Below are 13441 nucleotides of genomic sequence, written 5' to 3' on the forward strand. Positions count from 1 at the left end.
TGAAACACAGCGTCTTCCAAAGTATTTTAAGGTGAAGAGATGTGAAAAGCAAGTGAATGAAACCCAAGTGTACACAGTTCTAAAGATCGTGTCTTACAGACTACAAATCTTGTCATGTTAGAGTCATGTACCTAAAATTTTAATATGTGAACAGACACATGCAAACTTAGTTGATACCCAAAGAAATCCTTGAGGATTCAGTTTATAGCTAAGTACTTGAGATGACAATGCTTATTATAAGATGCTTTGATGTATTAGAAAAACAAAAAACAAGCACATGCAGCAAACTCTGGAAATACTAAAAAAAAATCCCCAAACCAAGCACAACAACAAATTTAAGCTAATGTCTTTTGTTAGCATGATGGCAACAGCACGTGCCTCTAGGCACCACATCAGCAAATTAAATTAAGAACACAGCCCGGATGCAGTTCTTCAAGCACATGCAAATAGTTACATGCATGCCAGAAATAGCTTGTCTCAGGTGGGATTCACCTTTCTTTAATCATCTTGTTTGTCTCCAGAAGACACCAAGGAATTTTGCTGGTCTGGCCAACAATCTGCAAAATGCCCGGTCAATTTTCCTACCAGTGCAGCTCAGCGAGAATGCAGCTCTCCATCTGAATACACCGCGGGTATCGTATGGTGAACCACACGGAGTGTAAAGTGTATTTAAAATATTGACTTCTCTGCAGTCTGTACCATTTTATGTGAAAATGTTCAAGGGAGAGTACAGTTTCCAGGAAAATCAGACAGCCAGTGTTTTTAACCTATTTTTGCAGTTCAGGGCTGATACAACCTTTACAGTCAGAATATCTTGTGTGTGTTTCTGTGATTCAGTCAAGGACAACTTACTCAGTTGTTCACATTTGCTTCCAAACACTGACAAAATTAAGCAGTTCTACAGTTGCACTGAGAAAGATCACAGAGAAACATGATTTAAAGCTATTAAGAACTTGCTCAAATTGCCAACAAAAATAATATGTCTAAACACGGTATTCAGATACAATGTAATATGTTTATTTTTTAAATCCAATTTGTAAAGATCCCTTTTTAAACAAAACAAACAAAAAAATCAACACAATTCAGAGGGCTTATCTCGTTTACCATATTCTTCCCACCCACTCTTCATTTATCATATCACAAAGCAGCAACTTATATTATTAGTGCTCATATAGTGCACTTATATGAATTTTGATTTGTGTATTAAGCTTTAAATACAATGTATATCCATGAGCATAGCCCAGAGTACACAACATTACATTTTCAAAGCATGTTAAAAAAAGGACAATAAATGTATATCCAAGACAGTCAAACTCAAATATTTTGACCTGGCAAATTCTCTAACAAGTAACAGTAATTTTAAACTGCATACAAAGCAGAACAGTGCCAACATGCCTCCAGTCTGTGAGCTATGGTAAAATATCAAGCATACACATAAAGAAGAGAAGCAAAAGGAAGATGCCACAAATTCAGAACTAACCTGAGGCACACCCAACTGCGACTGAACAAAGGCAACCCACCTTCCCACTCTATAATGCAAAGAGCCCAACAACAATAAAAAGCACTCCTATGCTACGGAAAAGTTAATGTTTAACTTTTTCCAAATTTTGTCTCTGCATTTTTAAACAACTTGCTTAAAAAATGTAAAGATGAACATCTAATTATACTGAACAAATGTACAAAACCGTAAAGTCAGAGAAGCTCTGTAAGATTGCCACTTTTCAACCTTGCATAGTGATAGCTGGCATTGATATTGCTACCATAGCTTCAGCAGAAGATAGGGAAAAGGAAAATCTTTACTTCTAAGTATGCACATATGTAACATTTTCTTCACAAAATTCATTTAAACGTTGTTTTAATAAAAGGGGAAACAGCTCTAAAAAGGGAAAGATAGTGTTCACAAGCTGAGAAATAAAAAAATACAAAACCAGAACATTCCATAAAAAATGAAAATAACCATTCCATCATAACAGCACCTATTTTATCACTAAATAAGCCCCATACATGCAACAAACTACAACTATTGTATAAGGCTGTCAAATTAAAGGTTTACTTTTCATATAAACAAAGTGTAAAAATAGCAATAAGTTGCAATCTTCAAATTTAATGCTATGTGAGGATTTTGTCCCCCCAGATTCATTTGGTAGCAATTTCAATATGCATTTGATATAAAGGTCATTGATCTAGGAACCATGGTACAAATACATTGTGCCTAAGACAGTATTGTCATACCTCTGTTCAACTTTAACAGAATTGGAATGCTCAACAACACTACTAAGCTCGGGGATGCTTTCAGCAGTATCCCCAAAACCATGGTAGTGTCCATAGTGCAAAGTATCTCCAGGGTCTTCCACCCACGAGGGCCGGTTAGAAACGCAGCTACTCGGGCTTCCATTCAGATGAAGAGACCCACACATATCAGTGGGATTATTCATGGCCTTTTCCGGCTCCTCGGTGCCATTACTGGTATGAATTCGATGCCTACCGGGAGAAGTTATTCCAGGAATGATTCCGTTAGGTGTTATTGTTAAACACTCCTCACGCCTGGTATCCATCCCACTGAGCTGTTGCGCGGCGGTGAAATCCAAATGTCCATTGATGGCACATCCATTTGTCAGTGCATTCAATATGGAGCTACTGCTATTCATATCTGCATTAAGAAATACACCTGTCACCAAAAATTAAGAATAAATCGAAATACATCAAAATGTCTCCACTATACTCCACTGATTTTAAAAAGTTTCCATACACAGCTTTGTAAATAAATCTACCCTTTCTTTATTTGTAACAACATAGGTAGTTCAAAGTAAGGAGAGCTGATCACTAAGCTTGAGTCAAGGATTGTGATGTCAAAATCTACCTACGTTCAATGTGCAAATATACTCGTATTAATCTTTCAAAGACAAGGTGAACTGCTCAGAAATGATTTCATTTAACTCTATGAAACAAGTGTAGCAGGCAGCATTCCGGACAGCATTTTGAAAGGTGGAATAAAAGGCTTCTTTCCATCCTAAATGTAATGCCCTCTTGGGATAAAACATTATATATGTACAAGAACTGAGTATCTGTGAGAGGGTTATGAGTTGTTTTTTTTCTTTTATTTTATTTTCAGTAATAATTAATCTGTGTTTATTTTATTTATTTTTTATTTTTTTCTTTTCAGCGGTCACTCTCACAGCATGGTATACTCTGAAGTAGGCCAAAAAAAAGAAATATTATGTTGGGAGGCTAACATAAAATGTTTCAAAGTTCCTTTATTCAGAAAGTACTTCAGTTTATCTAGCAGCCTGCTAGATAAGATCGTGAGCAGGTTTATATTTAATGAGTTTATAGTAACATCTGTACAATCCACATGCAAAAGGCCATACAATAGCAACAGCAGAGTGCACAGAAGACTAAAAAAGGTTAATGGCAGGAAACAAAATTCTAAAAATGTGCATGCAAAAAAAGAGACAACTGTTTTAAAGCAATTTCTCTTTTGAATTTAGTAATTAGTACAATAATTATTATTTCCATTAACAGATTTCAGCAGTGTGTCTGAAATGTATTTTTTTGCAGTGGTACTCAAAAGTACTAGCTCAAAAGCTGCATGATATATTCTGCCTTAAAAATGCCTACTAGTAAAGATTAGCAAGGCAAATGTAGAAATACAGACCTATAAGGTGACATTTGAAGATTTTACATTGTTCTTGACCTTGGATACGTGCACATATGTTTGAGTATACACGAATGCATAAACCTATGTGCAAAACAGGGTTGTATTCACTCTGTATTTCCAAATCAAGCCCATAAATTAGTCTGCGGGTAACTTTCCACAATTATAAAACTTTGGGTTTTTGCTTAAGTGATGTATTATGAGTACCACTGTTTGACAAGGAAGAACCAGAAGCTTTGGTTCTCTATTAGTCCTCCACATGGATATGATTTGAAATATGGATTACGATACTGATACTTCACATACAGCAATACACAATGCCAAGAAATGTATTAATTTTGTAACTCGGTGGATATACTAACTGGAATTTCCTGTTTCATCCCTACATGAGTTAAAATAACAACATCAACTGAACTTGCTAACCACAAATTCTTACTGAAAGTGAAAAAAAAGCACCCAAACCCATCAAGACATCAGAGCTAATACTTCAGTGATGAAAACGCACAGAAGGAATTTCAGATAGTGTTTATTAACTGAAAAGTGCAAAATGTTAACTGTTTAAAAATAAACCCTCATAGGCTGGCTTTGCCAAATCAAATTTAATAAAAATGGCACTATTGTTAGTTAATATGCAAAAGTAGGTAATGAATAATTCTAGTGATAATTGTAGAATGTTACTACTTTTTAAAAATTAGCACCTATAGTATAGAGAATATTCATGAAAGACAATCGTTTTTCCATAAATAAGAACACTTGGTAATTATCACTGGAAAATATCATAATCTACTTTTTAAGTACTGACTGTATATATATGTATATATATTACTTCTAATATATTAAAATATCTATCCGTTATCATTCCCTTTGGCGAATCTGATCTGTGGTACAAAGCATAAACATTTTTATCACAGAACACACTAAGAAATTCATTTCTCAATATAATAATAACGCACTATAATAGTAACTCTATAAACACCCCGGGGTTACCAAAAGCGTCTTGATTCAGCAGCCCTGAAAAAATCTTAGACCATTAATATTCACTAACACTACTAACATTATGACTGTTTCATGAAGATCAACGTACAAAGTCCAAACAATTTTCCAAGGTACTTTAGTTCCAAATACCAGTTTAAGACCAGCAATATGCAGCTTTTTATTTGCATTAAAAACCACAGATTTGCTCATAGCAGGATCCTGCACTTATATTGCTGTCTGAATAAATTTTAAACATACTATGTATGTCTAGACTATCCTACATAGCATTTTTTGAACTATTTTGAATATAGTTTAGTTGTTATATTATTTTCAAAGCTATATAAGTGCTACAATGTTTCCCTATCAAATCTTATTAGCAATTAAATCTATTTAATGGAAATGAAATGATTCATTTAAATTGTTTCTGAAATTTCTTTAACCTGAAATCATAGCAACTAAAAGCAAGGCACAACATAACACAAGCCTTAAGTTAAAAGTGAAACAGCCATTGTCAATTTCTGTTTATCTGAGAACTACTAACAAACCTTCTCTTTCACCATTACAATATTTGTCATGAAACAGCTAATTTTAGATACCCACTAAAACCCCAGAATAGTGGGTGTTACAGCAATACAATAGTTTTCGAGACTCTAGATGACAATGTGCAAAATTAAAGAATTAAGTCTTATACTTAAAAATAAAATGCATATTGGTTCTTGCAACGACAAGGCGTTTGCATTGCAGAAACAGTGTATATTTCAATTTCTTTTGGTCCAACAGAACTACTCTCCTGTTGTTTGGTGTCTTCAACCATTTGAATGTTGTTGTAGTTAACAGGAAACTGTCCACTCCCACCTGATACAACAGCAAACTCTCTGTCAACGTGCATATTGTCAGCATCGTCCTCAACTCCTCCATTCATCATTGGTATTAAGCCATCAAAGCTGTAAGCTGGTTAAGAAAAAGAGGTAAGCTTAGTCACTGGTGCACACTTGAACATTCAGCCAACAGGTGAGTATTTTGGTTATTAAAAAAACTTTCTACATAGAAATCTTGGAATCGCAGAATGGTTTGGGTTGGAAGGGACCTTAAAGCCGAAGTTCCAACCCCCCTGCCAAGGGCAGGGATACCTCCCAACAGACCAGGCTGCCCATTGAAAGCTTCTGATGTGTTTTGAGATTCCAAATGTGCAATAAGCAAATGCTCAGTAGTTGCATTTCCATTTTCATCCCTCAAAATGGAGAATTACCAGAGCACCTATCAGACTTTGCACCTGTGTATCAAGCAGTTATTAGCCTGACGTACTAATAGGTTGACTAAAGAGCAATTTAGGTTACCCATCTTTAGGCTTTACAGCGTGCCCGATGGATAAAAAGCAGTCTCTATCCCAGAGGATGTCTGCCTGGCCAGCTGGGACTGCTCCCTCCTTGACTCCCAGTTCCCAGAAACCCAAGTCCGAGCCACACAAGACTGCTCCAGGGATCCCTTCAAGAGCTGAACAAACCGATCTCTTTTCTGATAAAGCCAAAAAGTGGCTAGACTGCTTTATGAAATGCTTTATGAAATGCTTTAAGAAGCCAGACGGGCTTGACTGCACTGTCTCTTATAGCTACCAGCCACGGTACTCCTCCGGTATTAGCCCAGCAGATCCTGCACTTCTCTCACACTGACACTAACACACCTTTTCACCTTTTTGTACCCTGCATACACTCACCATTATGTTTTAAAGGGCTACATTAGCAGACTGCAAGTCAACTTGCATTACCTTGGGCACAACAGAAATTTTAGTAGACTTCTTGTTCGTAAGGAACCTTCAGCAACTACGAATGTGTTTCAGGGCCAAAGAGCTCACACAGGGCTTAAAGGAGACCAGGGCCTTGGATCAGTGAACCTCACATCACCCTAAACCAGGAAGGGAAAGGTGTTTTCTGCAGCTACCCAGAGGAATATGACATGCAGTTCCACGCTGGCACATCCAAGGGTACACCCAGCACTGTTCCCTGTCCCATCCCGCAAAGGGCACGCAGCAGCAGCCACGTTGAGAGCCACGATGCTGATACAGTCGGGTCACCTCTTGCGCACAGCAAGCCAGCGTTGTGTGGAGCACGCGGGGCAGTCTGCCAAGGGCCACGAGCTAGATGGACAGGGACAGGACTGTGACAAACGCACCCATGCGATCGGTTGGCCTGGTGTGCATCACCTTTGCATTTGACCCTGTGCACCAAGCAGCCCAGGAAGCAGGGAGAAGTTGCTGGATCCGATTTCAGAAAAATGGACGTAAAACCCTGCTAATGTTTCTAAGCCAAAACTATCTGGTGTACATTCTGAATGCTGTCCTGCACCAGGAGTGCCTACAGATGTGCATTCATTAAGTTCAGCTTATGGTGCTCATTTTTATATTCCAATAGCAGAGAGTAATTCGTTTCCATCGCAGTGTATCACGTATCAGTGTTGCATAATTTTGAAGCCAAAGGACTTTAATATTGTGTGCCTGATAGCAGGTATATGTGTGCATAAAAACAAAATTATGTGTATGTAACTCTTGCCCCCTGCCCAGTTTAGCTATTTCAGGACAAAGGGTGAAGCACAGCTCAAGTATTTCTCCCAACTCTACTGCCTACAGTCTCACTGTAAGGGGCACATGCTGTGCCTAGGCACGATGTATAGATTTTTCCAAAGGAGTGATTATCTAATTCAGGGTATGGCCATCAAAACCCTACCCTTTCCAGCAAACACAGGGCGCCTGCACTCTTTGAAATCCAGAATCTCCCATGCAAACAGTTTTAAAGTAAAGGACAATAGGAGAGTGTGCCTTTGATAAGGGCAAAATTGCCAAAAAATTGGTATTGTTTTGTAAAAAGGCTAGCTAAGCACAAAGATATACTGACGACTTCTCATTACTCACCTTTACTGTTTACAAAGTGCCTCAAGACCAGTGATTCATTCCCACTCCAACAGACTTTCTGCATTATTATGATAGATATTTCTGACGCTGATGCCTTTGAAGGCAGACATATCAGATCAGAAACTTCAGTTTCAACGGTTTGGATGCACCTCTTAATTACTCTATAAACCTTCAAGCAAATGCAGCAAAGCACTTACCTTTGGTTGCAAAGGTCTTAAAAAATCATACTTGTAAAAAAATTCAAAAATTACCCACACTGCTCCTCTACTCTAATATCTCCATTTTTGGTTAGGAGACCTCATTCACTTAAACATATTTTATTTGTTTGCCCCATCCACAGCTGCAACTGTTTATGCTGAAAGGAAATGCAGATACTGCTATTTCTTGGCAACATATATTATAAAAATAGCTTGCCTAGCGCCACTCCTGCACATTTTGGGGAAACACAACCTTGTGACTAGATTGGAAGAATTTTCTGAAACTAAGAGATTGCTGGTTATGAACATTCAGAAGGAACAACTCTTCAAAAAAAAAAAAAAAACACAAAAAAAGCCCCTTTCCATTTAACTGCACAGGCTCTCTTCTCCACCAGGAACGTATTTAGTTTAGACCAACCACATAAAGCAGCATACCCTAATTATGATTGGCCATGGAGTCCCATGTTAATGCCCGATTCTGGGATAGCTGAAATGGTGGCTGGATGGCAAGTACTAAAGCAAATACTACAGAGGGACAACGTAAATGACATCAATATTGTCTATATCAATTTTAAAACATTGTTTTGGCCTCATTTCCACTCTTGTTAACTGGAATTAAAAGCACCAGTTGAGCCCATTTTATTTGGCTTACTGGAAGCCACACCTGTTAGACCAACATGAACTTCAACTGACGAAAGTGTCTTCAGTGATGACCTGCCAAGTCCTTCTCCCAGTGCTGGATGTAGGAACAACAAACGTTCGAATACCGAATGCTGGATTCCTTTTAATAAGTTTAATGGGATGACCATAGCATGGAATAGAGGATATTCTCTCTCATGTTATTCAAGGTATTTATAAAATTAAAAAAAGACTTCTTCATACAGCCACCAAAACTATCAAGGTACTACTCCATCACGGCTGGCAGGGGAAGCAGTGTTATCCTCATTGTACAAGGCTGAATATGAATCCTCAAGATTCATTCTAGTCTGACATCTCCCTGTAACTTATCCGTTCCCCTTGGAACAAAATCCTGGAGATTTAATGTAAGCTCACTTAATGTCACAGATACAATCTTTATCAATTGAGAAACGTTTTTGCATCACATTTATTTCATCCATCTTGCCTAGTAAACAGTTTCTGAAGTGTGAATGAATCCTGAAATGGAAAATTACCATCAGAACACCCAGGCTTCTTTGTGAATTAAGGCAATATTATGTTGCTCTCCAAAACAAGAAGAAATTGAGGAAGCAACAGAAGCTAATTTCAGCTGCTGCTCTTCTGCATGTTATTCTTGGCATCATGTAACTGCAGAACTCTCCGGAAATAGAAATTTCTGAACATGCCAAGATGCTAACAGGGATCTTATGGCACATGTATATTCTTCAAAGGATGGAAAGCTTTATTTACCTACCTTTTGTATTCATATGTATTTTAAATATGTTGGTGAGTTTGTGAATAATACTCAACATCCAGTCTGAAAGGCTTTAAAATGTTTATTTTCCTTTCTTGGCAACAATATCACCCCATCCCTTTTACCTCTAGTGTCTCACCTTCCGTTCTAGCTTTCTTTACTCCAGCAGACTCCATATCTTCAAAGGATCTCTTTCGACTTGTCCCACCACTGAATGGATTGGGACCTGCATTCTGATGAACCCCATTTAAGGTGCCATTGCTATAGTAACGATTCAGGTGACAGTTCTGGAGGTTCAAGAGAAACTGGGCACATTCTTGGAAGCCCTGGGTATGTGCAAGGTCTGCTGCTGTCAGGCCACTGGCATTTCTCAAGCTGTACAATACAAAGAAACTGAATTACACTCATTCATCAACCTAGCTGGCTGCTGCTGCTGCCCTTACTGACTATCTATCTGTTGGCGATGAGAGAAAGCATACACTTAGCAAATTTCCATTAAGAAATTAGTTATCAATCTTAGTATTATAACTAACTTAACTTTTCTCACATACATCTGGCTTCTAAGCAAAATTTGGGAGACAAAACACTTTAAAATAAAATCAATATACTATATGCCTTAAAAAAGCATCTTCCTATTTAAACTTCTCAAAACGCTTTATTCTAAAATAGTCTGAAGACCTGATCTTTACATAAACTTCAGACTGATTTAAGCCTTGAACGTTACCATCTTCTGCAGTTTATTTTGCAATCTATATCTTGAGTAAAAGATCAAATACTCAAAACAAGCTTAACATGACTTGGCAATTGTCCATGGCATTCTGGTTTCTAAGGTAACAACAACATCACTGTTCCTCCTAACAATAAAATATACACATACATAGAAAAAAAATAAGATGCTATACTTAGTTATGCTTTGCTTATAGGTTTTTCTTTTTTTTCCTGGTTTGTTTCTTATTTCAAAGTGTGTGACATCATAAGTGTTGGGACTTGCTTTGTTATTTGAACCAAGACTTTTTCCATGTACAAGAGAAATGGCATTGGATTTTGAATATCCTAATATATCAGGGAGCTTATAAATGAAACCAGATAAGACATGTAGACTTGTGGAGGTTTAATTTGCAAGAATGCTGTAGGACATGTATTTACACAAACATACAGTATGTCTGTGCTTAGAAATACAGAATCCTGTCATAAGGAAGCGCAGAGAACTGGCAACAAGAAGGCTAGAAATGACACAACTAGACTGTGAAGCAAAAGATGCCAATGTATCTTTCCTATTTTTTCCCTCCTTTCCAAACATAGCTAACTAGTTAGAAAAATGGATTTTTGTTTCTTGGCTTCAGTAGTTTATACTACAGCATATACTGTAGTACTTGAAGTCTAAGACTTCAAAATCCAGAAAGAGACTATCCACAGAATGAGAATTTAGAAGATGAATAGACCTGATTCCTCTGTTGCGACTCATATGCAGTAGAAAACTCAATCTAGTTCATGCAAAGAACACAAGGAACAAAGCTCAGCTTTACTTCCTAGAACACTGCAATTTATTTCCTATAACAATGAAAGACCAGAAAAATCTTTAGAAACTATTACAGCAAGACTAATTCCATAAATGGATACAGCTACATTATGTAAGATTTGGAAGGGTAAATTGAAATACTACAGAATCAGCAAGCTTATTAACTAGGAAGATCAGGGTAATTTCATTCCATTCTAGAATTATTCTAAGTGATCACTTACTTGGACTACTAGTGAAAATCCAGAGAACAGCAGCAAAGAGCGTCCCAGAAAGCAAGACTTTAGAAGACTGAAAAAACTATTTGGTCAAAAGAAATGAAATCTCAGGGTAGCAATATTAGCTTCAAACACCTAACAGACAGCTGCAAAGAGACTAATATGTTCTGTGCATCCAGTGCTGTCAGTAAATGAATGGGATCAATAAGAGCAAAGTATATTTCAAATAATGCACTAGGAGAAAGTTTCAGAGTATAAAGTTAGTCAGGGTTGTTGAATCTGCAAAGTGTTTTCTCACCTCCTCCTTTTTAAGAACAGACTATGAGGCCAGAAATTCTGTGAAATATAGTCGATCCTTTCCAATGCTACACTAGATGGCCTGTTGAGGTTCCTGCTAACCAGCATTCAATGCTCTTCTGTTCTAATTTACTTGTGTTGCAATACAGATAAAGTATTTCAATATTGATTTTGAACAAAGTGAATAACTCCATTCTCTCTAATCTGTTTTAAATTTGCTGGCCCAAAAAGGAAAATACAAGAAATCTAAATGAGCAAATTAAAGATATGCAAAGATAAAAACATGACCAAAACAATATGGTGTTGACTGAACACCTAATTTAATAAAACATCAACAGATAATAATTCTACCATTTAGCAAATGTTCCTGAACAGTATATCTCTGCTTTGAAAAATGGACTGTAAGACATAAAAATAGACTGTAAGATTTAACTGTAAGACAGACTTTAAGTCACCATCTCCCAAAGTAATGGTGATATAAGCTGCGAGAGGCATTTGGAGATGTATGAACTAAGACCCAAGAGTAAGGCTAAATGTAATAAATTTTGAGAAAGTTTGTTTCCCAGAAACAAAAGAAATGAGATCTAAATTAATGTCTGACAGATTTCAACATGTAATCAACTTAGTAAGATTTTTTTAGATCTCTCCCCTCCCCACTTCTTCTTAAACGCCTTATTCCTAACAGGCAAACAAAAAAGTACTTGTCCTAAGGAAGTATTTTAGAAATACTGCATAGATTTTGTAAGGACTCAAGCAGATTGGATGTAACATTCTTGATTCCAAGAGTTTGTAAATTTCTCTCTTAAAAATCTGAGTCTGAATTTAACCTAACAATTTCACAAGGACTCACTTTGTCAGGAAGTTAGCAAAAAAAGAAGAAAAAATATAAGTAAAATCAAATAAAAGGGGATGTAGATGACTCTAGAAACTCGCTCGCCAACTGCTACTCAAGAGAAAACAACTGTAAAGTTCTTTCTGCCCTCTTCTCAGTGGGCATAATATGAGGAATTCTTCTACATTCAGTTGTCAAGTTCTGTGATTTAATAGAAACTTGATTATTCTAGGACTTTCAAATCCTTTCACATTTCAATTAAACGTGCTTGTATTCCAATATTTTCAGGAAGGAGAAAAGCAGAAGTCAACAGAAATGGCACAAACTTTAGGTTTCATTTTCTCAAAAAACAATCTAGAAAAATAACGTTCTACTACTTTAGCAGCTTTTTTAGCCTTCTCTAGGAAAAAAACCACCTGTCAGTGGGAACACAAATGGCTAAAAGAACTAGCCATGCTACACTAGCTCATCATAAGTGTAAGAAAAAATGGCAAACTCAATTAGCCCACGCATAAATCGGAAAGATAAAGCCCTTAACAGGTATCACAGTTTTACCAGATTGGAATAGCTTTATGACATGAATTCATCAAGAAGTGTTTCCAAAATATGTAATTAAATAAGAAGTAATGCCATCGCTGTGAGGATTCTGAGTGCATAACAGAAAAATCCAGTCTAATACAGCCTTTCTAGAAACGCTGAAGTGGAATACTAGAAAGAATTAAGAAAGCTCAGACATCTATTCCACCGCTCTTTAAAAGCACTAATCTGGACTTTGAGTAGTACTCCCCTGTTGCAGCAGCAGTTACAAGGAACTGGGAATACTTCTACTGAATCTCAAATTACCTCAAATGATGCCAATGTTTGGAAATGAAGCAGCTAGCTCTGCTAGGTCCATAAACTAATATAAAAGCTGTTAATGTAAACAGACTTTATTATGGAAAGGAAAACAGAAATGGTTCACTGCACTGACCACGTATAAGACACATAAGGAGTTTAATCTCTTACATGCAATCTATCTCTGTGTCAGTCCTTGATTATGAACTGCAATTATGCAAACTATCAGGTGAAAAAAGAGGAGAAATAATCGAAGATTCTTTTGGATATTAAGCAGTCTATATATGACACAGACTGCATCGTTTAAAAAAAGGAAACTCAGAGAGGTAATCACTATAATTAAGTAAATTGTCAACTACCTCAGTTATTAGAGATGTCCCATGAAAGGCACATCCCTTCATTTCTCACAGCTGCTTACAAGAACAATTTGACTACATCAAGGATACTTTAACTAAAACCAACTTCAAGACTTGGGTTGCAAAAGAAAAGCAGTGAAAAAAATGCAAATCTTTGGACAAGACGGATGGAAATTTCATGTTTCTTGAAAAAAATTCTTTTCCATCCATCCTTGATTTTTTTTTTAAGTTAAAAATCCTTTCAG

General features: G+C 36.8%; 1 protein-coding gene across 2 annotated transcripts; it reads right to left on the reverse strand.

Moving 5' to 3' along the window:
• Positions 1–1002: 1002 nt before the first annotated feature.
• LOC118257479 (ankyrin repeat domain-containing protein 10) lies at positions 1003–12002 on the reverse strand. 2 transcript variants are annotated; one of them, XM_050716625.1, is made up of 3 exons: positions 9283–12002; positions 5486–5581; positions 1003–2650 (listed from the first exon to the last, which is right to left on the reverse strand). In XM_050716625.1, the coding sequence occupies exons 1-3, from the start codon at positions 9317–9319 to the stop codon at positions 2184–2186; spliced, it is 600 nt and encodes a 199-aa protein (XP_050572582.1). In that variant the 5' UTR covers positions 9320–12002; the 3' UTR covers positions 1003–2183. The 2 variants fall into 2 exon arrangements, with proteins under 2 accessions (XP_050572582.1, XP_035421433.2); XM_035565540.2 differs by having other exon boundaries at positions 1003–2668; positions 9283–9921.
• Positions 12003–13441: the final 1439 nt, after the last annotated feature.

The sequence above is a fragment of the Cygnus atratus genome, unplaced genomic scaffold (assembly GCF_013377495.2).
Source record: "Cygnus atratus isolate AKBS03 ecotype Queensland, Australia unplaced genomic scaffold, CAtr_DNAZoo_HiC_assembly HiC_scaffold_102, whole genome shotgun sequence".
NCBI classification, from domain to species: domain Eukaryota; kingdom Metazoa; phylum Chordata; class Aves; order Anseriformes; family Anatidae; genus Cygnus; species Cygnus atratus.